General features: G+C 45.2%; 1 protein-coding gene across 2 annotated transcripts in view; it reads left to right on the forward strand.

The window, feature by feature from the left end:
- The window catches only part of SHANK2 (SH3 and multiple ankyrin repeat domains 2), a 3,078,421-nt gene that overhangs the window by 1,448,655 nt on the left and 1,601,823 nt on the right, over positions 1-27,943 (forward strand). For both annotated transcript variants that reach the window (XM_078684305.1, XM_078684307.1), the window contains one exon: positions 22,673-22,789. In XM_078684305.1, coding sequence (XP_078540431.1) covers positions 22,673-22,789 — 117 coding nt within the window. The remainder of the gene's footprint in view (positions 1-22,672; positions 22,790-27,943) is intronic.

Below are 27,943 nucleotides of genomic sequence, written 5' to 3' on the forward strand. Positions count from 1 at the left end.
GGCACGGGCCATATTCACAAGGGATTATTTACACAGGACAGGGCCCCGTGGGCCACTGTCAGGATCAGCACTTAGTAGAAATAGCGCTTAGAGTACCTGTAACACCAAATAACAATTATAGACCACAACCAGTAACCACTGGTAAAAGGGAGGTACACACTACGCAATACTAATCACCATAAGCATAGATCAAGCAGGGACACATAAACTTACTAGTATAAACTATACTAGGCAAAACAACCTCCTAAGCATGAAAACACATTTAGAGGTATCACAGGCATAACGGCATGGCACATTATGCATAAATCACATTAGGCCTAACCAGTATAAATACAGTAGGCAATCTCCTCTCTAGTCTAAACACATTAGACCCCACCTCCTAAGTATAACTCACATTTAGGGGTGTAAATCACAGTGAAGTACAATCTCACTAACACCAACCTCCATAGGTAAAACCATCTCTAGAGGTATCAACACAGGGTGCGTAAAACATACTAGATGCATTAAATTTCCTAGCACCACATTTAAAGCACATATCACATTTAGCACATAAATCACCTTATGGCCTTGCGCCCTATACATCTCCCAGTACCCTGGCCAACTGGCCATCTCAAGAAGGGGGTCAAAGGCCCTTTGTCCAGAATGTCAGGGCGCACTGCCAACGCGCCACCAGTCAGGGGTGCGCCACCGGCGCAAACCTAAATGTTGAAGCTGCCCACTACTTGCTGGGCAGCTGAGGACAAGCACAGGGCCTAAACGCTGCAGCTGGCACTAAGCGCTACACAGCTGTGAAAGACCAAGGTAGGGGCGAAGGAGTGCGACCCGCTCCGGAGTCCAAAAGTGCATGTCCCCTGAAATAATTGCCTAAACGGTGCAGCTGCCCACTACTTGCTGGGCAGCGGGGAATTAAACTGTGGCATGGGCCTTCACTGGCCCTTGGGAACAAAAACTGCGCCAAATGCTGGAGCCCTCTGCTCTGGCAACAACTTAGGCCACTGTTGGAGGCATCAAGGCTCTGAAAATAAGGGGCTAAACATTGGAGCCACCTGGGCTCTGGAATACACACATGGCCCGTGGAGCACTCTGCTAGCACTAGCTAGCACCCAAAAGTGGAGAAGAACGGGCCCTGGAAAGTAACTAGGCCTCAAGCCCCTCACGTGAAACTTGTCCCCAGTGAACTGGGGGGGCCATAAGCCCAAGAACTCGCACCCAACGTTAGAGCAGCCCACTGCTAGACGGGGCCGCTCTTGACTACCACGGGGCCCTCTCAAGCCAATCTTGTCACGTTGGGGCGGCCCACTGTGCAACCGGGGCTGCCCTGACTGTGTGCCCCACGTGAGAGCGGCCCGCAATGGCCGGACCGCTTGAGACTCATTTAACACGGCCCGGGTGCCCTGAGGCACCAGCCACAACACGCCCAGCGGCCTCCCCACTAACCGACTATGTGGGGGAGGCTCTCCTCCCGTCGGACTCTGGGCGGTCTTCCCTCGCTGGAGAGGCTTTGTGGTTGGGGGGCTCTCTCATCCTCAGAGGAGCCCCGAGAAGTATTCATGCCGGCGGGGTAGGCTCCCGCCTTCAGGTCAGCTTCCCTCCGGCGATGCGGCAGCACCTCCTCTGTGGCGCGGGGCTTCCCTTCACCTCTAGGAGCCCCGAGCTACAATCGGCCACCTTCTTCTCCTCTCGCCCAACGCGGCATGTGACAGCTTCCTCCTGGCAAGGGGGAAGCGGAACTGGCACACTCCAGGCCCTGCCCACATACAGGCGGCACAGGCCTGGCTTCCGGTTTTGTGCGAGGGCCGTGGCGGTGATCTCCTTGGTTTGGCGGTGATCTGGGGTATGCTCCTGTCATTTTAAAAATAAACAGCAGGGTGGGCACCCGCGTTGGCTCCCATAAACGGGATGGGCACCCGTGTTCATTTTAAATTAAAAACAAAAGACGCAAGGTGGGCACCTGCGCACCAAAGTAATTAAATAAGCGGGGTGGCACCCGCAGTACTGACATCACAGGGGAATCCCCTTGAGAGGGGTTCCTTCACCAGGGCCTGCAGCATCAGCGCTGTGCAGCCCCCAGGTTCTCACCCTTTGGGGGAATCCAAATCACAGGAAGAAGGCACAGGGCTATTAGGGCGCTAGGGCAGCCTAAATCCATAAGGCTAAAGGAAGGGGAACACATAAAAAAAAGGATCCAACTAGTGTTCGAGCATCCAGGGGCTGGGCAGGGCCCAGGGAGGCAAGCCTTCCCCTGGGCCCCAGCAGCAGCACGCCCCTGGTTGTTTCAAGTTAAGCACAAGAACCTTTTCATGGTGTCACAGCCCCTCTTTTATACACCTAAATCCTTTGTTTCCAATGGTGCAGGCAAGGGGCGAACCAGATGCAACTGGTTCCTGAGCACTTTGTTTTGCTCAGCCCCTCTGCCTATTCACAAGGTGGGCCAGGGATATCAGACACACCACAGGGGGTGGAGCCAGCACTGTGGAGGGAAGGCCCAGCCCTATTCATGTCCCAGGTGCACTCCTCCCTCCCATCAACATACAGATCTCTCCAATCACCACCTGGGCAGACACATCCTGACTCCTGGAGCCAGGCACACCAGCCAGCTCCAGCCAATCACAAGCCAGACTTTCAATTCACATTCACTGTACAGATATGCCAACTTCTAGAAGTGGCACTACCACATTAGACACAATAAATCCGCGCACATCATCGCGCAGGATATAATCTCACGAGTTCGCACATGTCAAACTCGACCCTGCTCTCCCCACACATAAGAAACTACCATGGACACACATATTCCCCATGCATTCCTATGGGAGGGCAGGCTACTCTCACCACACATACACAGAGAGCGCACGCACTTTACACCTGAACCACAGGGAAAAGTGTGCAGAGGCCAAAAATCACCAACACTAGGTTACAGAAACGGGCTAGACAAATGCAAAAATGTTTCGGGGTGAACCTGCCAAAAGGGCCAAGTCCAACACTAAAGTAAGCCTTCCCTGCTCGTTTTCGCTACCTTTGGTGAGTCAAGTGTACAGAGGGAGTGTCTTGAGTATTGAGATGGAATGACAGCATACCGCTGTTAACACTGTTGATAAGTGCTCTTGTGCCAGAACAGGTTCTTTGAATATAGACCATAGGTCCCTAAAGACCCCATGGGTGCTTTAGATTGTAAGATGCAGAAGTGTGCCCCCCCCCCCCCCACGTGGAAAAAAATCGAATGACTTTTGGGTTGCAGTCTTATTTTCTTATCACTAGCTATCGGTATTAAGTTTAATTTAAGTTCTTCATGTCTCTGACAAAAAAGCTGATAAAGATGCTCAGAAAAAGATTGCCCAAGAGCACACAAGTTATTACAAGGGGGGACAGGATTAACAAAACACGTCTTTTGAGAGTGTAATTTCCAATTTTCTCATTACATAACTACTGGAGTCTGAGTGGTTCAATGGTGAGTCTCATGGGCTACTCACACCAAAGATATTCCACTGTGAGGCAACCTCTGCAGACCTTTTACACAGTTTTCACTATGTTGTCGAAGCCATGATTAAATATCACATCTCCTAGTGCTATCAGTATGATATTCCCCCTGTACCATGTCAAGCGGTGAAGTTATGTGTTTGCTCAACTCAATGAACTGCACAACTTGTTGGGGGTACTTTATCTAGGGCTTTTTTAATTGTACATTTCAAAAACATAAGTGGAGCAGGGCACTTTCTGTGTTTCTCCTTTACTTTAATTAACGTAAAAATCACTACTTGCCTGTTAGGATATCCAAATCCAGCTGATCATTTACTAGTTACCTGCCCACCTGTCTGTCTTGCTAACAAACTTGCCCCCACACACACACATACCTATTGTAGACATGCCTATAGCGCGTTTCGTTGTTTGCGCATCACAAGGCCTTTATTTCAAAGCCAGAAGACCAAGCATAATCAAGATTAGAACATTGGAATGTGCAGCACTCCATTGAAAACAATAGAGTGCCCCGTGTTTCTACGGGTTAGTAAAGGCCCGCAAAGCAACATTCCAATGTTATTTTACATAGGCCTCTCGGAGTCCGAGGGGATTTATACCCGCTCGAACTCCGAGAGGCCTTCGTTTTATTTGTTAGAACGTTCTGCCCTCTAGTGGCAGAATGTTCGAATAGCCTTATAGCCCTTCTTAGTCGGCTATACAGGCTATTAGAGCATTGAAATGTTGGGAGCTCCATAGAAAACAATTGGGTGTTCCAGGCTTATAATGGCTGGTAAACATTCCAATGTTTCTTTGTTCACAGCTTGGCTGTGAACAAAGGCTTCAGGGAGCCTGAGGGGATTCCAATCCCCTCACGCTCCCATAAGGCTTTGTTCTTTTTTGTTAGAATATTCTGCTCTCTAGTGGCAGAATGTTCTAATAGCCTTATACCTTCGTAGCTATACCGGCTATTAAAGTCCCTTTTAAGACTTGTTAAAGGCCCGAGCCGAGAGGGCCTTTAGTAGCCGGTATAGCTCTCTACGGCAGGCTATAGGGCTATATTATAACATTGGAACATTGGAAGCTTCATTGAAAACAATGGGTTGCTCCAGGCTTATAATGGGGGTATAAGCCCGGAGCTCCAACATTTCAAAGCTTCTTTGTAGCTGTGAACAAAGGCTTCAGGGAGCCTGAGAGGATTGCAATCCCCTCGCGCTCTCTGAAGCCTTTGTTTAATTTGTTAGAACATTAGGCCCTCTAGTAGCAGATTGTTCTAATAGCCTTATAGCCCTTGGTAGCAGGGTTATACCGGCTATTAAATTCCTGCTGCATTATTCACTATAATTCCAGCCATGCTATGCTCGAGGTGTTGCCTTGAAAGAAAGGTGTGTCTAGAAAACTGAATGCCGAAGTTCTACTGACACACGAAAAGGGAAAAAAGAATATAACAGCATCAAGCCACACACCTGATCCTTTATATCGGGTTGTCTTGTTATCTCCACATCTGTTGTGTATGCCCTTTTCATGCACCACACTTGGCCCCTTCGCTCCACACTGGCTGCTATGACACTAGTAACCCTGTTCATCATGAGGTTATACCTTCGGCAAGGGTCTTTAACGCTGGAGCTGGCCTTTAATAGCTGATATAGCCCGCTGTGGCGGGCGATAAGGCTATAATAAAACCCCTGCTTTTAAAGCAAATACTGAGGGGCTCATTTAGCGTTTGGCAGAGGGCTTAACCCGTCACAAAGGTCCCATATATCCCGTCCGCTTTATTGCAGACCATTGTACCCCATTGCACTTGTAGGAAGGCAAGGGGATTTCCTTCACGATTGTGATGGAGACCTCTTCCACCAAGATCTAAATGAGGCCCTTAGTTTCTAGAACGCATGCGCATCACAACTCCCCCTGACAACGATCTTCCAGGGAAGGAAAACTGAATGAGAACAAAGGGCAGAGAATTAGCGATTACTGAATTTAGTGCACTAGGGGAAGGCACGTCTGATTATTAAACTAAATAAATATTTTTTTCTGGCAGGCCTTAACTGCCTTACAGTCACAGGAAATCCGAATTACAGACATTTGTTTTTTTCCACGCCCTCTGGAGTTGCATTTGTGGTACTACGAGTTCAGCCAATCGAAAGTGTTTAGTTTAGAAACGCCTGGGATCCTGTACCAACTCTTATTTTATCGCCCCCTGAAGCCCTTTCAGTTCTCCTTGCATCCATTAAATCTGGAGGTCATGTCCATACTAGTGTGGGCTGTACAAAAATACACCTCGAAGTGTTTTTTGAAATTACTACTTTGCAATGCAGTGTTTGCAATTCTAGCACAACATGCATTCGTCCTAGCAACACATTTTATCATCGAACTTGTTTTAAAAGTTATTTTCCTCTGAAAGTAACTGGGCGGTACGCGATCGTTTAGCAACAAGTATAACCTTATGATGAACAGGGTAACTTGGGCCTAGCAGCCAGTGTGGAGTGTAGAGGGCAGATGTGGTGCATGAAAAAGGCACACACAACAGATGTGGAGATAAAAAGACAACCCGATACAAAGGATCAGGAGTGAGGCTTGATGCTGTTTTATTCCCTGTTCCTTTTTCGTGTGTCGGTATAACTTCGACATTCATTTTTTTAGCCACATCATCCTATCAACGCAACACTTCGAGCATAGCATGGCTGGAACTGTTGTGAATAATGGTAAATGATAATCCACATTGAGAGGTGGATAAAAAACAACTTTAATGACAATGGTGCCGCTTGAAACATAGGTCATGTGACACCACGTCCAGTGACATCACCAGCGTTAAAGAGTCATGTGCTGTCACCACTGCTACCTACGATATTTTGGTGAATCGACATCCTCAGCAGAGTTTACACTCATTAAATACTGAAAATGAAATAATTCGCGATAAAAGGCAGAGCGCATTGGAGCATACTGAATAAAAGTGAAAAGTTTTATATTTTGACTTGGAAGCATTATTAGGCCAAACTAATTTTAGAAGCATATATTTAAGCAAAATGTACACATAGGTGTATATTTTCATATTAATAGGGCCTACTGATGTAAAGATTAAAAACAATTTCACAACCGTTAACTCTGGACTGGGGTGTGAGCCCTGTTCAAGCAGCTACTACAGTCCTTCAGGTGTAGGCCATTTTACCATGTTTAATGGAGACAAGGAACACTTTACCCCGATTAGCAGGACTCGATTGCACAGACTGCTAAAACCCAACAAAAACGGTTTCAGCAAAGAAAGGTAATAATCTGGGTTGACCCTGCATAAAGGGCCCAGTCCAAGAGGAGCTTTGGTGTGTCTGAGAAGTGACTAAAAGTGCTTGTGGGTGTGGAAAGAGAGGGATGTATGTGCTGGTTTATTTCTGAAGATTTTGTACATTTGTGCTATATACGTGCCTGTAGACCTTTTTGTATGTGCAGAGCAGGCTCTCCCATTATTCAAACCTTCGTTCTTTCTTTGATTGTCGCCAAATGTGTGCATAATTCAAAGTGAATTAACCCCGTTGTTCAGGAGAAGATTTGGATGGGAAATTGACAGGTGTGATCTCTATGTGACTGGAGTATGGATTTGTGAGATTAATAATGTCTCATTATTTAGATGGATCGTATTCACTTATTTATTGATCTTTTTCCCACAACAAAGACTGCCAGATCAATTTATTATGAAGTAGATCTGAGCTGGTAACAGTGACCTAGGTAATGTTGCATTTTAAGAAGTCCACTCTGAGTTGACAATGGCGTGTCTGTTTCCCAGGAGGGGGCAGTGCAAGTCAGAGTTAACGTCGATGAAATTAACATATTCTTAACAACTTGCTCATCACTTACATATTTCTCCTCCAGAGTACACACTGATATCGATATAAAGGCATTGCAAATTTCGTTTGCTCTAAGACCCAGTCGACCGATATCTTACAAATCACATTTCATAATCAATGCATTTTTAGAATACTTGCACGGTGGGCCTGATGTTTCTCCTCATATGTGATGGGTGTCAAAAGGGGGAAATATTTATATGTAAAAAGTATCAAAAGGTGGAGAGAGAAAGTAAAAAATGTTAGGTACGTTTACACTTTAAAAAGTACTGTCACTGGTTACAACCAATTTTGAGTTAGGCACGTGCATTGAAATTATGTTTCTCCTTGATTTGTAACCAAAAGGTACTGGATATTTTCATATTACAAGTAAGAAAACTGATATAGTCAATTAATCGTAACACTACTCTTTGTTTTGCCTACTGACACCGCATGTAGTTTGAGGTACTGGATATTTTTGAAAGGGCGAGATTTTGATCGATACCTTATATCTATTGATCTAAACCTCGATCTGGTCGACTGAACCTTTGTTGCCTGTCTTGGAGGAAAACAGTACACCCATCTGCAAGTTAGTTCACCCAATAAAGGACTCTACTCCCAAAGATCACAGACAACTTCTAGCTTTCAAAAGTTTATTGTAAGGAAATGATAAGCTGCAAATACAGACATCTCAGAATGAGATTCACGAGATACACAGGTCCAATTACATACATGTGCTCTCGAAAAGCCCTCAGACGAGCAACAGAAATCACTAACACAAGTTCTAAGAATAATAAAGCTATCAGCATAGACGCATATCTCTCCTTCATTTAGGTTGGAGGAAAACACACAGGTTAGGCGTCCCTACCCTGTTCTAGATGGTATCCCTACTTAACCAAATCCCAACCTAACAAAGGTGTCAGCAGTGAATGACCCCCAAGGGAAGTCACCCACTCTAAGTCTCTTGGTGAAAACCTATAGTTCTCCAGTCATGACCCCTCTCTGCCTACCCATCCGCTCTCTAAAGGGTCCTCAGGTATCTGCTCTAACTCCACCCAGGGGTGCTGTCCCCAATACAAAACAGTCAACAACATTTGAGACGCCCCTTGCGAAACGCCTCTCACGTGGTGTAGCTTCAGGCTTTTTCCATGATGCTTTGTATTGGGCCTCAGACGTTAGAGTTGACCTTGCTTCTCAGGCTCTTCTCCGGCCCGCTGATACCCCTTAAACATTCCAAAACCCTCCTCCATGTCTGGGCCGTCCACTGAACAGACCTCTATTCATTCATTTATAATTGGATCCACCCTTTCCTGTTGCAGACAGATATCTGCCGCCAAGAACCCAACTCTCATAGACTTCTAAAAAGGCTTGCAACACTTCTCAGCCCAGACATGTACGTGTAAATCAATGCTAAAACATTTCAGGCCTACAATATTTCTCATTATGATTATAGCATTCAACTTCTTCATTTAATTAAAGCATGTTAATACTCTTATTCTATTATTCAACAAACATATTATAATTCATGGCCCATTTAATGCGATGACCAAACGTTAATACAATCTGTGTCGTGTAAAGAACCACCTTCCCTTTTAGCTCCAGCTCTGGCCCTGAGGCCTACCACATTCTGCGTTTAACCGCATACCATCTTACATTTTAACAGCTACACGACATAGATTCAAAAGTAATCACATCTAATAAAATCATATAATGTCACACATTTCTGTATTAGTTCCACTTCTACTTACATCTCTATATTAGCTATACATTTAGAATATAATTTCAGATACTATTAGCACTCATGGCATTTCTCCTCATGATTTGTGCTTACTACAGGTAAGTGTGGTGCACTCATACATTTAAGTCAGTTTGCGCTCTCTCAGTTCCCCCCTTTGATGACCTCTCGGGGTCATCACTAACATTTAAACTAAAGTTATTGCTGGCATTCTCTGCGCTTCCAGAGCCCTCAGACTCCTGTACTGATTATCTTGTATGGCAGCCAATCTCTGCAGCTGTTCTCTTTGGGCCCTTTCTGACCTTCTTGCTCTGTACCATTTGAATACCCTCACCAATCCCCACAATATAATCCCACAGATCAATATTATGATGATAGGCTTTAGAATATACCAAACAAAGCTTTTGCCTAAGGTGGAAAACCACCCTCCAACTGTACTCATTCCGTGGCCCACCTTTTCCCAAACATTTTCTCTACTCAAGTCTTCGATCTCCTTGTGAATATCAGTTATGTTCCTAATAACCTTCTCAAGGGGTTTTGAATTGTCTGGAATGTAAGTGCAGCATTCCTGGACCTTCAAAGCCTTACAGACTCCGCCCTCTTTTGCTAGTAGGACATCTAATGCAAGACGATTTTGAAGAACCATAGCCCTTATCGATTGCATCTCTCCTTCTACCAGCATTAAGGACTGAGCAGTGCTGGCAGACAACCTGTCGACAACTGTTGCCAGTCGTCTAATTTTAACATCATTAAGGATTATTCCCAATAGAGGGAACATAGCTCCAAAGACATCTCCAACCATTTCGGCATCACCTACATTTCTCCTTCCCCTCGATGATGTCTGACCCTCAATGATCACTAAGTCTTGTGCATGATATATTTTGGGGAAGACAATTGCCAAGTAACATGATCCATACCAGTTGTCAGGTAGTCTCACGTAAGCATTTCTTCCACATACAAAATACACATTTGGAATCACTTGCATTCCCTTCAGGAAATCCTTAGTGTAGTACTCTAAATTAAAAGCATGTTCACAGTCAACTTCTCCAACGTATACATTTTCATAATACGTTTTGGCTCTGTGAAGACATAACTTTCCTCTCTGCGCTTTATCTAAAGCTATTGGACCACTACTACCCTTTCTCTGGTGTGACTTCTCTTCCTCGGTCCAATCTGTTTTCCCTTGTCCTGATTTTTTCAAAATCTTTTGTCTCCTGTATCGATCATCCACCTGCCCTATGAACTTCTTCTCGACTTCTGACACCTTGCATGTCAGGTTATTTCTACGGGCATGTGAAGTATCTAAGGTAATCCAAGGAATGAAGAACTTGGCCAATCTGTCTTCACTCTTCCAGTAGTCCCATTTGTTCATCTGCTTATAATTTGGGACTTCTGGCAACACTGAATCATAATTTGAGAAATAGTATTCAAAACTATCTCTCTCATAAAATATACTAAGCAATAAGCTACATGTAATGCCATATGTCAGAGGGAGGTGATGGTATCTAATACCCTCATCTACAGACGCCGGCAACTGCATGCAGACGTAGCAATCCTTAACCTCCATGGCATCCACGTATTCATATAAAAGTTTAGCATAAGCATTTGACCTAAAGTCTCCTTGGGACTCGTCTACGTGTAACCTGCGGGCTTCTGCAGCCAATAACGCTTTCTCTTGAGTGTTTTCCCTTTTCTCACCTGCAACAGTAGGTGTAAGCGTTTCTACAGATTTCACATCAGTTACCTTTGCCTCTTCCTCATGTCCCTTTACATAAGAAATTGTTACCACTAAAGCTATTAATATTATTACTCCTACTATTAGTGTACCTATTATACATTTAGCTCTGCGGTTCGGGGTGCCGGCCTCCATTTCGTCAGACAATATAACTCTCTCTTATCTTTAGCAAAAAGTTCTTTTCCTCTCGTTCCTTTACAGTCTCTTTTCAATCCTTTTGTCTTTAGAGTCCACACAGCTGGAGGCTGACAACCTTCTTCGCAAAAGTCCTTTAACAGTTCAAAAAAAAAAAAAGACAACCCTAGCCCTTCTCCATCCACTCAAGGGAAGTTCCCTAATATTCTCTGCTTCCTGGGCGCTAGGTAATCTTCTTTTTCTGTTTGCTTTATTTACAAAGTCCTTTAACAGTCTACTATCAGATTTGTGGTTGCAGCTTCAATAGCATAGTTCAGTATTTCCAAACGAAGATTGTGCTCTTCATGTGCTGTTATCGTTGTACCAAAGTCGGGGAATTGCAATTCTGTAAGAAACATGTGTTTTAACTTGCTGAGGCGGGGAGGTCTGGGGAGCATGAATGTTAGTGACCCTTCTTGTTCGACACCGGGTACCAACAGTCGTATTTCCACAGTGATAATGGGCTCAGAACTGGACACCACCACCGCTCGGATCCTCCCTGTCTCCGGTTTCACAGACATTTGTCGCCAGATATGTCCACTCAGGTGTGGAGTATCTTCTGTTAGGCACACGCACTCTTCTTGACCTTCTTTGGTCTGGTGCTTCAGCGCCCTGAGCACCTTCTTCGGGGTCTGAGTCTTCTGATATCGGAGGAAGGGTTGCTTCTGGAGTTGACCTCAGGCTAGAGCTCCTTCTTTGCGGCCAATTTGCTTCTCCACGTGCCCTTCTACTCCTTCTTCTTCTTGTCTGTTCCCGCTCTCTCTCAGACCTGTCAGGGTCTGACTCGTACTCCCAGCTACTTTCTCCTTCTGTAGCGTCTTCAGTTTCACTGTTGTACTGACCGTCCTCAGCTTGGTCAGACTCGTTCCCTGCTTCCGCTGGCACCTCTACAGCTTGGCTAGCCCCCTCTATGGCTTCTCGGTCCTCAGCTGGACGTCTATCCGAGAGAGGAGCTGTTTCCAGAGGTGCTGGAACCCTTCGCGTATGTGACGCGTGGATCCAATTGGGCAGGCCTCCCACCTTTACAGCTGTGTTCGTGATCAGGATGACCTGGAAGGGCCCACGCCAACGAATATCCAGACAGCTTCTTCTCACGTGTTTTCTTACCAGGACCCAGTCCCCAGGATACAGGTCATGGCACGGGCCCTGGCACGCTGGAACCTCGGCAGCCTGCACCTGAAGGGACACAGAACGCATGGCGTCAGACAGCCCCTTACAATAGTCCAGGATCATATCATCTGTGATATTTAACAGTGCAGTAGCTGGGATAGATGGCAGCCTCATTGCTCTCCCCATTAACACCTCATGTGGTGACAACCCTGTTCTTCTGTCTGGGGTACTACGAAGGCTCATGAGAACCAATGGCAGGGCATCAGGCCAACTCAGGGTCGTTGAGGAGCACACTTTTGCTATCCTGCTCTTGATCGTGCCATTGATCTGCTCCACAATCCCTGAGGCTTCTGGTCGGTAACTGCAATGCAGCTTTTGGTCAATATTTAGTGCTACACAGATCATCTTCACAAGCTCGCTGTTAAAATGTGTTCCCCTATCTGATTCCAAAAAGGCCGGCACCCCGAAGCGAGGAATGAGTTCTCTAAGCAGTAACTTGGCCACTGTGAGGGTGTCGCACCTACGTGTAGGGTATGCCTCAACCCATCTGGAGAACACACAAACAACCACCAGGACATAGCGGAGGCGGTTGCACCTTGGCATTTCAATGAAATCTATCTGCATTCGATTGAATGGACCTCCAGACCTTCCTATGTGACTTAATGCAACTGGTGTTCTTTTTCCTACGTTCAGCTGCTGGCAGGTCACACAACGCTGGCACACTGCTTCTGCTGCTATTCTAAACTTAGGATTATACCAAGTCTGTCTAAACACTCTCAGCATAGCATCTCTCCCTAAGTGTACGGGACCATGTATGAGTCTAGCCATTGGACTCACCATCTCATTGGGCAACACTGCTCTGCCGTCTGCTGAGACCCAAAAATGGGTCTCACCCATTACACATCCTGCCTTTTCCCATGTTTCTTTTTCAGAATCAGGAGCATTTTCTTGCATGGTTGACAGTTCATCCCAAGTATCAACAGTTTCCAGTATCATGGCTAATTCAGTTCTTACATTTATTCCACCCACATCCACCTCTGTGAAAGAGTACCCTTGTTCCGCGCAATACCGTGCAACTTCATCTGCATATCTATTGCCTTTCGAAACAAAGTCCTCATTTCTGGTATGTGCGGTGCACTTTACAACTGCGATACTTGCTGGGCATTGCAATGCTTCTAACAACAGGCGCACAAACTCTCCATTGCGAATAGGAGAGCCTGAAGAGGTCATGAACCCTCTTTGAGACCATAACTGCCCGTAATCATGAACTACCCCATACCCATACTGGCTGTCGGTGTATATGGTAACTCGAATTTGATTGCCTGCTAAGCAAGCACGTGTCAGGGCAATAATCTCGGCTACCTGAGCGGAGTGTACTCCTTCCAGGCACCCAGCTTCCACAACTCCTTCAATTGTACAAACAGCATAAGCTGCTCTCAACTGCCCAACTTCGTCTCTTACACATGAGCCATCGACAAAGAAAACTTCGTCTGGGTCAGTCAGTGGCTCATCTACGATGTCGGGTCTGGGTTTGGTGCATAGTTCAGTCACATCGAGGCAGTCATGGTCTGTACATTCATCATCATCCTCGATATCATTTGGAAGTGGCATTAAGGTGGCAGGGTTCAAAACAGAGCATCTCTTGAGGGTCACATTCTCTGCAGCAAGAATAACTTGCTCATAGCGCGTGAGCCTGCTGTTGGTCAAATGCTGTGTTTTGGTCCTGGTCATCAACAGTTCAACAGAATGGGGCACGCACACCTCTAACGGGTGCCCCATGACGATATTTTCACATCTCTCAATGCTGACACCCGTTGCAGCAACGGATTTGAGACATCCGGGCAACGCTGCGGCTACTGGGTCTAAAGTAGCCGAGAAATAAGCAACTGGTCTACGGGCATTCCCATGGATTTGGACCAACACAGACAACGCACAACCTTCCCTCTCACAACAGTAAAGAAAAAATTGTTTATTGTAATCAGGCATTCCCAATGCCGGAGCACGACACAGGTCCTCTCGCAGCTGTAAGAATGCCATCAAACAGTCTTTGTCCCATGGTACCGGATCACTCACCTCCTTGTGCGTCAGTTTTTGCAAGGGCTTTGCTTTCAGTGAAAAGTTCACGATCCACTGTCGGCAATAACCCACCATCCCTAGAAACATCCTGACCTCTCTCTGTGTCTTAGGCGCATTCATTTTCATGATCGCCTCTATCCTGTCTGGTGACACTTTTCGTTTGCCTTTCTCTATTCTGTGTCCCAAGTACTGCACTTCTGTCAGGCAGTACTGCAATTTTCCCGGGGACACCTTGTGCCCATTGGCAGCTAGGTGATTTAACAAAGCAATGGAGTCTTCCCTGCAAGCTTCTTCTGTTTCTGACGCCACAAGAAGGTCGTCTATGTACTGGACCAGAACTGACTTCTGGGGCAGCACTAGACTTTCAAGATTTTTCTTCAAAAGCTGGTTAAAGATCGATGGGCTCTCTGTATACCCTTGAGGGATACGACACCATGTTAGGACGCGATTTTCCAGCTTAAATGCGAAAAGAAAATGGCTTTCTTCGTCCAGAGGGATCGAAAAGAAAGCCTGACAAAGATCGATCACAGTGAACCACTCAGCTTGGAATGGAATTTGAAACAGTATCACTGATGGATTCGGTACCACTGGACAACACGAAACGACTATGTTATTAATCTTTCGAAGGTCCTGTACTATCCGAAATTTCCCATTTGGTTTCTGCAGACCCATAATCGGGGAGTTGCATGGACTACCCACGATTTCTTTCAGTATTCCCTGTTTAATCATGGACTCGATCACGGGTTTTATGCCTGCAATCGTTTCTGGAGTCAATTTATATTGGGGTGTTCTTGGGAACTCAGCATGCGGTTTCACTACAATTTTCACTGGGTCCACCCCTTTGACCAATCCAATCTCTTCCCCAGTGAAATCCCATACTTCTGATGCCACTGTCTCTCTCAAGTCCCAGGGGAGCTCATCTACTGTCAAAGTAGGGTACAGTTCCACGCATATTCTCGAGTTTGCAACTTTGAAATCTGCGTCATCATCATTGGTCAATACCTCCACTCCCTGAGGTGTACAATATATAGTACAATTCAATTTACACAACAGGTCTCTTCCTAGCAGACACACAGGGCTTGAATCGCAAACCACAAACTGGTGCTCATCGCTGTACTTCCCTATTTTCACCTGTACCGGTTCTGTCAATTGGCTGGTTATTCTCCTGTTTGCGACCCCTACCACCTGTATGGTCTCTCCAGACATGGGCAGGTCTGGAACTGCAGCTGATCTGATCGTGGATCTAGTGGCTCCTGTGTCCACCAGAAATGTCGTAGGGCACCCTGCTACTTCTGCTTCAACATAGGGTCCCCTCTGGTCCACCTCCAAGGCTGCCCCGAGGGTGCAGTCTTCTCTTTCCACTCTCTGTCCGGTTAATGGGTCCACATAATAGCACTCTTCTCCTTCCACAAACAGGGGCATTTGTCTATAGGTCTTACCCATACTCCCTACTCGAGGAGGTTGCGGGAACTGGGCTCGGGGAGGAGCCCCCCCCCCTTTGAGCACCTTTCCTTGGTATGGCGTTACCCCTCTTGTAGGTGCGCTCTGAACCTCTTCCTCCTCTATCTCTTGCTCTCCTATCTCTACATTGTAGGGGCACTCGCGTTTCCAATGCCCCAGCTCGTTACACTGGTGGCACCTAGTCGTTTTCTTCAAGGTAGCTATGTCTATCCTGGGTCTAAAGGTGGAACTCTCCTCATTGCCCTTGTTCTGACTGTACTGCTTCTTTCCTCCTGTACCTGTTCCCTGCTGCTGTTGCTGTTGTCCCCCTTTCCCTGCTGCCTGCATCTGTACCACCATCAACTTTTCTTTTAGTTTCTTAGCCTTAGAGTCTATCTCATCACAGCAGTACCTGGCATATCTCAGTATTTCATCTAGGGGTTTAGTTTGCCAACAAATCGAGTGTTGCTGAATCATTAAACTAATATCCGGTCTCAGTCCCAGGACGAACTTGGACACAAATTGCCCTATGTCTTTTGGATCCATTACATCCAAGCCGCTATACTGTTTAAACGCCATCAGCAATCTCTCGTAATATTCATGAACTGTCTCTTTGGGTTCCTGTCTTGTTCGGTCTATTCTGACCCAATCTATGTCTTGCATTGGCACTTTTTCTTTCAGCCAAGTCATCACTCTCTCGAATTTTGCCATCACAATCTCGGACGGCCCATTAGTTTTAGCATCTCTCTCTGGCTCCGTTGTGGGCCACTCAGCGCTAACCTTGCATGCTGTCCACAGATCGCCTGGTACTACAATGTCAAACAGCGTGTTCAGATCTATCCATAGGACCTTTGAGATTTTTACAAACCTCTCGACTTGCTTGTACCACTCCACAGGGTTTTCCCGTAGTTTGGGGAAGGAGGTGGTGAAAGCAGCTAAATCTCCCCTACTCCAAGGGACATGTACATAGTTCCCATTTGCGACTTCACGCAAAGGGTAAGCTTCTATTCCCTGCTGTCCTGGTGTCATACCAATCATGCTTCTCCTGCCGGTCCCTTTCTTGGACCACCTCTCTTCCCACTTATCTAGTGCTCTCCATGTCCTTATTCCAGTAATCAGTTCCCTTATGTGCGTTTTCAGCCCAATCGTTCTCCTCTCATCTAGGTCTCGATCTGTATAATGTAGCCTGTGGTTACCCTGTAATGCTTTGGTTCTTGACAAGTCCACCATATATTTGCCTGCTAGTTCGACTAACTTCTCATGGACTGCTCTCGCTTTTCGAGTAATGTCCTTTGCCATATACAGTATTTCATCCTGTTCATACATTTCCATTCTTTCTAAAGGCAGGGTACCATCTACCATGTCATCCAGATCTGACCTTAAGCTGGAGACATCAAGTCTCTTGGCTTTTATCTCAGCTCGCAATATGTCTTTCGAAGGGGGCTCACTGGTCTCCCTACCATCCCAACTTCGAGCTCTGCGTTTGGGCTCGGGAGAGTTAATGGGTGCCCTCCCTTGCTCCCATCTCTCCAGGTCCCATGCTCGGCCATCCGATCTTGGAAGGTGATGGAACACGGGCCTGTTACCCCTACTCTGGCTCTGCCCATTCTCTTCTTCTTCTCTCCTCTCACTGCACACCTCTCTGTTATTTTCCCTCTGGTCGCTACTCTCCCTTTGCCTCGTATCGCTCAGTATCCGATACGATCCTTCCTGGTTCCCCATATTCCCTGGGCTGCGCTCATTTCTGTCATCACAGGGACTATGGTGCGACCTCTCACAACTCCCATTCAGTTCTCTGGTGCCAGGTACACAGTGTGGACACTTAAAGCTGTTCCTGTACTCTTGCGCTCTCCTCTCCCCTTCACTGAGTATTGGGCACGCCACCCCTCCACTCCCGGGGCCCCCGTTTTCCAGGTCTGTTCTACCTCCACTCCGGGCCCAATGGGTGACTCCCCTACTCCCTCTACAGTCCCACTCCGGGCTACTCTCCCCAGCCCCGCAGTGAGTCCGTGCTCTGCTGTCCTGACTTTCTCTTTCAGCTTCCGCAGCATTGATGCTCTTTTGAGCCTTCACTGCCTCATCCCACTGCTTCATGTACTCATTTAGCTCTTGAAAGGATTTTCGTCCAGATCCCCTCAGATCCATTGGCCATCTAGGGCCCCCGGGATCTCCTCCTGGGTCCCCTGCTGTGTGCATCGGGGTGCTCCACTCTCTGGGTATCGGCATCTGACTTGGGGAATTAGTGGTATCGTTCCTCCTTGCCTGCTCTGCTCTTTCTCTGTCTTTCCGTTTCCGTTCTTCCCCTCTTGCTCTTTCTTGGTCATATATCGATATTATAGGACCTATGGTAACAGGTACCTGTAGTGCATCTGGTAATGGGTAGGATGTGGCGCTTTCCGTTTCCGGCGCTCTTTGTACCACAAACCTCCCGACTACCTGTTGCACCTGACTAGGCTGGGACAGCTCTTTCTTTGGCTCAGGATCCCACTCTGAACTGGGAAGCGGTCTGTGCTCTCCTGCATTGCCCCCCTTTTCTCCTTCAGTATTCTCGACCTCCCCCCCTGCTCTATTATACGGGGGTGGCCTGTCTGTCAATAATCTGTTTATCAGGCTGTCCTCTGTTTCGCTCTCTTCATCTTCTTCTAGGGGACTTTTATTTACTGGCGCCTCTAACACTGGGTACAGTTTATTTACTTCCATGTTATGCACTCTCCATCTTTTAGCATCCGCATCCCACCTGGCATCCTGCACTGCCCTTACCGATCGTTTCACCCTTTCTTGTCGTCTGTTCATATTCTTTTCATGCGCTGCCCTAATCCATGCATCAAGAGCTTCAAACTGGGTTGGTCTAGGCAAGGGTCTCTTTGAGGTCATGACTGATTTCAATCGATGTAACACCTCTAATCTGAACGTCCCGTACTTCGGGAACGTCAGTTCCTCATTTCCTTCAGTAATCTTACTCCACTCTGATATCCAAAGGATCGTATGCAGCCCAACATTCACTGCCATATAACGAGCTGGCGTACCCTCCGGCGGGGCTTCTTCCCCTTCATACGATCCCCGCTTCTCTTTTTTAAACACCGCTTTCAACCATTTAAAACACTTCATAATTATGCGCACAAAATCCAGCCTCGCTACTCTGTTTACTTCCTGATGACAATCCACCAATCCTGTCGCGGCTTTGCTAGCTTGGCCTATCGCAGCGCGGTCTTTCTCCGGTCGGCCAATCACGTCGCGACCCTGTCTGACGTGTTTGCTAGCTGGCCTATCACAGCGCGGTCTTTCTCCGGTCGGCCAATCTCTGCGCGACACTACCTGACGTCACTTTTCTCCGCTTCGCAGCAGCACCCCTCCTTTCTCAACTCGTCTCCCGGTTATGCATGCGTCCCATTCATACACCGAAAAATGACTACTTCCGACCAAGCGGTCACTTCTCTCGACTGTACGTCCACAGTCTATCTGTAATTGTCAACACAACTGACGAGATGTCTATCGTCCCTCTGATAGGTTGCTTACACACACAGTAACTTCCGACCAGCGTCCGTTACTCACGCACTCACTCTTACGTTCCCCCTATCTCGGTCTTTCGGGTGATCAATGGTACCTCATGACCCCCTTCACACTAGTTGACAATTACTCTGGGTGTCCGATACACCCGAACCACTTAAGCTCTCCTTGAACTTAAGATTTCCACCGGTTGCGCGCGCTCACAACCTGTTCCACAGTCACTCTACAGACATTCAACTCCGCCAAACATTACAACATAGATACAATACAAAACACCGCAATCTAACACGCATAACCCTTTATACTCACTCTCGACCGATACTGCTGCTTTTTCTGTCTCACGTCATCCGGATCTTCTTCGGCGGGCTGTTCTTCCAATCATCGAATTCTAGGGGCCTTGGGGTAAGCTAACCTGGCCTAGGTTACCGTCCTCAAGAAGGCAACCATCCTCTATAGCTACCAACTGAAAGGGCGAGATTTTGATCGATACCTTATATCTATTGATCTAAACCTCGATCTGGTCGACTGAACCTTTGTTGCCTGTCTTGGAGGAAAACAGTACACCCATCTGCAAGTTAGTTCACCCAATAAAGGACTCTACTCCCAAAGATCACAGACAACTTCTAGCTTTCAAAAGTTTATTGTAAGGAAATGATAAGCTGCAAATACAGACATCTCAGAATGAGATTCACGAGATACACAGGTCCAATTACATACATGTGCTCTCGAAAAGCCCTCAGACGAGCAACAGAAATCACTAACACAAGTTCTAAGAATAATAAAGCTATCAGCATAGACGCATATCTCTCCTTCATTTAGGTTGGAGGAAAACACACAGGTTAGGCGTCCCTACCCTGTTCTAGATGGTATCCCTACTTAACCAAATCCCAACCTAACAAAGGTGTCAGCAGTGAATGACCCCCAAGGGAAGTCACCCACTCTAAGTCTCTTGGTGAAAACCTATAGTTCTCCAGTCATGACCCCTCTCTGCCTACCCATCCGCTCTCTAAAGGGTCCTCAGGTATCTGCTCTAACTCCACCCAGGGGTGCTGTCCCCAATACAAAACAGTCAACAACATTTGAGACGCCCCTTGCGAAACGCCTCTCACGTGGTGTAGCTTCAGGCTTTTTCCATGATGCTTTGTATTGGGCCTCAGACGTTAGAGTTGACCTTGCTTCTCAGGCTCTTCTCCGGCCCGCTGATACCCCTTAAACATTCCAAAACCCTCCTCCATGTCTGGGCCGTCCACTGAACAGACCTCTATTCATTCATTTATAATTGGATCCACCCTTTCCTGTTGCAGACAGATATCTGCCGCCAAGAACCCAACTCTCATAGACTTCTAAAAAGGCTTGCAACACTTCTCAGCCCAGACATGTACGTGTAAATCAATGCTAAAACATTTCAGGCCTACAATATTTCTCATTATGATTATAGCATTCAACTTCTTCATTTAATTAAAGCATGTTAATACTCTTATTCTATTATTCAACAAACATATTATAATTCATGGCCCATTTAATGCGATGACCAAACGTTAATACAATCTGTGTCGTGTAAAGAACCACCTTCCCTTTTAGCTCCAGCTCTGGCCCTGAGGCCTACCACATTCTGCGTTTAACCGCATACCATCTTACATTTTAACAGCTACACGACATAGATTCAAAAGTAATCACATCTAATAAAATCATATAATGTCACACATTTCTGTATTAGTTCCACTTCTACTTACATCTCTATATTAGCTATACATTTAGAATATAATTTCAGATACTATTAGCACTCATGGCATTTCTCCTCATGATTTGTGCTTACTACAGGTAAGTGTGGTGCACTCATACATTTAAGTCAGTTTGCGCTCTCTCATTTTCATATTACAAGTAAGAAAACTGATATAGTCAATTAATCGTAACACTACTCTTTGTTTTGCCTACTGACACCGCATGTAGTTTGAGGTATCTTGACTTAAAAGGAGATAACACTTTTTGATTTAGTGAACCGGTGCTCCTGTGTGAAATTGTACAAAATGAGATAGCTGAAGGCCTGCCCAGCTCAGACAGACTGGAACATTTGAATAGTGCAGGAATCTGTTCTCTAGGCAGCGTGAGTTGTCCAGATCGTCAGTCTTAAGAACGTTCCACACTCTTTCCTATCACTACCCTTCTCTCTTTTATTGCAGCCACACAGGGCTTGAGGTCTACTTGCTCTATCTTTCCGCTACTCCAGCTCCTTACTTTAATATACCTTGGTATCCCCCATTTTATTGTAAAGCACTCTGGGGCATATTACCAACGATTAGCGATATTTATCGCTAACGATGCTTAGCAACACATTTTTTAACGCTAAGCATCGCAGGAAATTATCGCAGAGAAAACTTGCTATTAGGAAGGTTTATCTCAGAAGTGATGAAAATCCTTGCGCTAACTGCCAAATGAGAGATTATCGCTGGAAAGCCAACGATAATCTCTCAAAGTTTGGCGTTAGCTTGATGATAGGGGCTCACAAACTTAGCCATGATATCCACCTTCCATAGGATATCATGGCTAAGTCAGGAAAATACCAGGTGTAAAAAAAGCAGTGCTAACCGCGGTTAGCGCTGCTTTTTTAATCACTAACAGGGTTAGCGAAATCCTTGATAATAGGAGAAATGTCGCTTACCAACATTTCTCCTATTATTTTTCTCTGGAACGCCCCCTTTGCATCTCATTAGAGATGCAAGGGGAGGCGTAGAGAAAAAGGGTGCTAACATGCGCATCTGTGTGTTAGCACGCTGTTGCCGATAGGGAGATACTTTTTTCTCCGCTTTCTTGGCTTTTAAAGCCAGAAAAGCGGAGATAAATCCCTTGATAATATGCCCCTCTGTGACTTTATTTCTAAGTTAGATATCGATAAATCTAAATACATGCATACATACATTACAGACATACATGATATAAAGCATTGGGATACAAAACATAACTAAGGGTAAACGAGAAGTCCATGCAGAGTTTGCAAAAAGCTTGAGTAACTTACATGGCCCAACTCTGGTAAATATGTTCTCACCATGGTGAACACCACCCAACCACTGCAGTTGTAGTGACATCACTGTACCACTGACAGTGTTTCTTCGGATCTTTACGTTTTATGCCCCAGAATTCTTACCATATAATTGTTCCAACATACTGTAGCCTTGCACTTTTAAAATATCATATCTATTTTAACATATATAGTGGTCAATCTGAAGTCAATTACAGTAGTTGGGGAAATGTTTCGGTGCTGTGAGAGTGGAAAGAGACTAGACCTTAAGTGGCTGTACTCTCCTGACACCCAGAGCTGATTGGCAAAGTATTGTTCCTGGCTTACGAATGTCTACACACTGTCATATCCCTAACAAACAGATGTAACTCAAGTTTTCCCCTGTTCCATACAGTCTTAAGCCAAGCCTTACACGAATGAAGTCAGTTTAAGGTGGTGTTTCACCATCAGGTCCCCCCTTCTTAGCTTCAACCTGTTTTGAGCAAAGAACAATTCTTGATAAATACAGCACGCTGGTTGTGGACGATCAGCCCCAGAGACAAAACCTGCAGTAGCCTTCAGAGTGTGTAAATTCTAGTGAAATGTACTCACCCTGTGTTTATTTTTATATTTTACAGGCTTGCCGGTATGGGCACGATCAACATTTGGAACACGTGCTTTTTTACGGAGCAAATATGGCAGTGCAGAATGCCTCAGGAAATACAGCACTTCACGTCTGCGCACTTTATAACCAGGTTAGTAACTCTCCACTATCTTGTGATGTCAGCGTTAAGTGTGAGCAGGGAGAGACAGGTTCTTTATTCTTCCAAACTTTTCACCTGGAGGCTGGAGTCTTTGAATACCGATTTTTTAAAGCACAGCTCCATTCTGTTGCTTCTGTCACTTTCCACAGGTCCCAGAGAACAACTGAAGCAGGCATGGGTGGGAAGAGACAGAAAGAGAAATGAAATAGAGAGAGAGAGAGAGAGAGAGAGAGAGAGAGTAGGGGAGGGATAATGAATGGACGGACACTGAGAGCTTACACAAGGAGACAAAGGGAGTTTGTCTGATTTGAGCTCTTTTGCCTAGGCTACTTTTCGTTCCACAGCCCGGCAATGTGCCCTTTAGCAGGTATGCCAATACGAGTTCTTCTTTTGAACAGAGAAGACCAAGATATAGTGTCCTGAAATCCTTTCAAATTAGATCTGTGTGGTAGGATGGTTCTCAGATAAGGCTGACATTGTAATTGCAATATTCTTTGATCCAATACTTGTTAAGAACTAATGGGTATCTTGAAGGGGGCCAAAAAGTCACATGCTAGAAAAGTTTTTTATAAACTTTCCATATGTACAGAAAAACTTAAAGTTGCACTAGAAATTCATGTCCGTTATACGTGCACAGAACAAGCCGAAGAGAACCCTTGTCAATGCCCACTTACCTGTTTCCTTGCCCCCTCCCAAACGCCTACCTTCTGTGTTCTACAGAAGCTTTGCGACCCCTTAGATGAGACCCTGTTAATATAGTACTAGCCGGACTTTTATCCGCTGGTTCCAGACTGTGAGTTGTGTGTTCTCTCATGGATGTCATTTAGGGAGTGCCAGTGGTCACAGCTGTGACCCCTGGCACTGCCTCTGTGACCCGTGGCCTCAGAGGTGGCAAAATCAGAGCCAGGATTATAAGGCCACCTGGTATTTATGGATGTCAGTTCCATCACTTGCCTTGTTTTCTGTCAATTTTGTATCACACTAATAGTGAATAATATTTTAATATTCACTATTCAAAATCTTTTATTCGGTTACCACTTGTTTGCAACCATAAAAAGTACACAATTAAAAAACAATGAATTTAGAGGTAAACAAACTTACATAGTTTAAAAACAATAAAAAAAAATGCTCAGACTTGAAAGTGGAAGTGTATTTTCAATCGTATGCTTGGCGTATCTTGATACTAGCTTTTAAAAAGATAACTATACACTTTGCAACATGAAGCGAGTCCAAAAGCTGTAGAGAAAAAAATGCAGGATAACATAACCTATGACCAGAAGAACGGAGAAGTGGAAGAATCCAAAGATTTACGTAGTACTTTATAGTATTTACAAAAGAAAAAATATATGGATTGTGGATTGAGTGGATACTCCATCACATGGACAGTTCATAAGAATACTCAACCAGTTTTGAATTTTTGGAAAGGAAACTTAACGGAAAAAGGTGTTGAAACGAAATCTTGTCAAAAGATACTTCTCGTGATTAGACAAATAATACTTCAGATATGGTTGAATACCTTTAACAGTTTGCACTGCACAAATTTGGGATTACGAAGGTTTTACGATCTCCATTTGATTGCGCAGTTCTCTCAAATGGTCCATACACATCTTCTTTAACTCTTTTCTTGAGATGTCCTCTACACTAGGAGGATCTTCAAAGTAAGAGATACGGCCAAGATCGTTAAAAAAGTTCCGTACATGGACTAACCTGGGGATTCTACGCCAGTTGGTTAGGGCCAAACAGTCGTTGATCAAGGAGCGAGTTAGATGGCACTCTGGTTTAGTCCATATACGTTGCCATAAAATAATCGGTTGGGAACGTATGGCGTCGGTGATGTATTCCATACCAAGCTCGTTGTGTGAAGCATAATTCGGAGCACTTTGTGGAAGAGCCAGCAGATATTTGACAAACCTGTTCTCTATTATTTGAATAGAGTCTATTGGACCATATCCCCAAACACCCGCTCCATAGGTGGCCACACTATGACATTTTGCGTAGTAGATTTTCAAAAGTTCGGGGGGTGCAGGTTTGCCTAACTTCCTCGAAAATGAAACCAGGGCTGATGTTGCTCGCTGGAAGAGAAGTTTCTGCTGGCCGTGGCCTGTCACCAACTTAATGAATCATCCACCAGGATGCCCAGCTACGGATAGGCAGAAGTTTTTTGCAATCTTATTTTATCCACCAAGATTGGCTTGGGGTTCTTGACCTTAGGACCAATGTGCATGGTAAATGTCTTATTTATATTAATTTTAAGACCCAGAGAACTCATGAAAGAGCAATATTTGTTAAGTTGTTTCTGAAGTTGATTGAGTGTTCGAGCTATGATGACCGAGTCATCTGCATATAACAGGGTTGGTATTGGGCAGTGGCTTATCTGGGGTAGGTCCTGGCTCCCTTCCAGCAGGGCCTGCTCTAGTCCATTGGTGTAAAGGTTGAACAGGAAGGGAGCCAGTACGCAGCCCTGTCTTACCCACTTTCCTATAGAAAAAGAGGGTGATAGCTCTCCGTTGACTCCAAAACGGACACGCGCCGTGGCGTCAGAATAGAGTTCACGGAGAAATACTATTAGTGCGGTGTCCACCCCAAGATCCCCAAGAATAGACCAAAGTTTGGAATTCACTATTAATGTCATGAAGAATGGATTATAGTTAGCTGGAAAATCACCCTGTCTGGCAGTCAAGGCAAGTAAAAACTGCTTTTTATATGTATGTTGTGTGCGTGCTAGCTTTTTGGTTAGAGTGTGTTTAAGGGAGTGCGAGTATGTGTAAGGTTTGTTTGTGTAAGCAATATACAAAGGAAGGGACGAGGAGAGCATAAAGGTCCCACATAAGTGCACCTATTAATCATAGTCAGTCAGTCATATATCTTTTATTCAGTTTCCATAATTTTTTAGGAACCATAAAAAGTACATTAACAACAAAAGAAAAATAAGATAGCAGGAAAAGCTATACCACAATACATGATTTATAAGAGAATACATTTTAAAAATCGAAATAGGGCGGGATCTTAGACAAACTGATGATAAAGTGCAAGGGCATTCAAAGACGGATTTAGTCAAAATTGCACCGATGTTTTATACATGCTTTAAGAAAACAGGCTACGGATTTAGCAACATATTCGGAATCTATAGGGCGGGATCTTAGACAAACTGATGATAAAGTGCAAGGGCATTCAAAGACGGATTTAGTCAAAATTGCACCGATGTTTTATACATGCTTTAAGAAAACAGGCTACGGATTTAGCAACATATTATGAATCTGAGTATTGCAAAGCAAGAAAGGCTGGACGACACGTTCTCAAACCCATAGATGACAATAATGGGATAATCCAACGCTTACGAGGCAACACATAAAATCTGCAAAATAACATAACATGGATTGTTGATTTTACCGAAGTTTCATCACATGAGCACTTGGTAATAGAATTTGACCAATCTTGTTTTTTCGGGAAAGAAACAATGCGAAAGAACACATTAAAACGAAACCTAGTCAACAGGTATTTTTCGTATGCGTTCAAATGATATTTCAGATAGGGTTGAATGCCTGTTGTGCTTAGAGATTTCCTGAGATACACGCAGTTCCCTTAAGTGTAATAAACATATAATTTTTAGATCTTTCCTTGAAATGCTTAACAGGGATGAAGGCTCAGAGAAATACAAAGACATGTTTATATCCTTAAAAAAGTTGCTCACATAAGCCAATCAAGGGATTTTTCTCCAATTGACTAGGCCCAGACAGTCCACAATGAGTGAACGAGTCAAATTGCACTGCTCCGTGATCCAAACTCGGTGCCATAAGAGGATGGGCTGGATTTTGATGTTATTCGTAATGTAGTCCATACCCAGCTCAATATGGCAGCCGTAGGTTGGGGCACTTTTAGGGATAGCCAGCATATTCCTAATAAAACTGTTCTGTACCAGCTGAAGAGCTTCAGCTGCAGCATAGCCCCAAACCCCGCGCCATAAATTGTCACACTGTGGCATTTGGCAAAATATATTTTCAGAAGTTCTTCGGGAGGGGGCTTACCAAGCTTTTGTGAGAAGGCTATCAGAGCAGTTGTTGCACGTAAGAACAGTAATTTCTTACTACACATGGCCTCTTTCCAGGACATTTTTTTATCAAACAAAATACCTAAGTAAGGGTACGTACTAGTGCACTCTAGCTTGTCTTTGGCAATAAAAATCGATTTCGGGTTCTTAACCCGCTTGCCAAGGTGCATTACAAAGGTCTTTTTAATGTTGACCATCAGATCCAAAGATGACATGAACTTGCAGTAGTTATTAAGGTGGAGCTGCATCTGTATTGGGGTTCTTGCCATGATCACTGAATCGTCCGCATACAATAGTGCAGGTATAGGGCGATGGTCGATTGTGGGTAAATCCTGGCTTCCTTCCAACATGGCCGACTCAAGGCCATTGTTGTATAGGTTAAAAAGGAAGGGGGCCAGGACACAACCCTGTCTAACTTCCCTGGTGATGGCAAATGATGGAGTGAGTTCGCCGGACACCCCGTATCTCACTCTCGCCGAGGCGTCAGAGTAAAGCTCCCGCAGGAAGGTGACCAAAGGAGGGTCAACACCCAGTTCAGCGAGAATCGACCACAGTTTTGAGTGAGACACGCAGTCAAACGCTGCGGACAAATCTACATATACTAAATGAAGATTACCATTCTTTGCCCCAAAGTATTTTCCAATAAAAAGGGAGAGATTTAGCACCTGCTCTATGGTTCCCAGTCTCTCCCTGAACCGATATTGCAAGTCAGTCATGATATCGTTGGCAGTGGCCCAATCCTGCAAACGCTCTAGGACCAGCCGACCTGCCACTTTGCCTAGGGAATCAAGGAGGGATATGGGCCTATAGCATGTGGGGTTGTTATGATCTCCCTTTTTTAAAATGGGGAGCAAGATAGATGTGGACCATGAGTCAATTAACCCCAAGGACATGGCAGCGTCAAGAACGGGTGTCAAAACTGGGGACCATAGCTCCTGGTTGTGAGTAAAGAGATCTAACGGTACCCCATCAGGGCCAGGCGCCTTGCCAGATTTAGAAGCTGACAGAGCGGTAATAATGTCATTGTGTTAAAATGTTAGCTGGATGGGGTAAATATTGGAGTTATAGGGGACACCCTCCCCAGCTTTCCCGGTATC

Source organism: Lissotriton helveticus, chromosome 3_2 (genome assembly GCF_964261635.1).
Source record: "Lissotriton helveticus chromosome 3_2, aLisHel1.1, whole genome shotgun sequence".
Taxonomy (NCBI): Eukaryota; Metazoa; Chordata; class Amphibia; order Caudata; family Salamandridae; genus Lissotriton; species Lissotriton helveticus.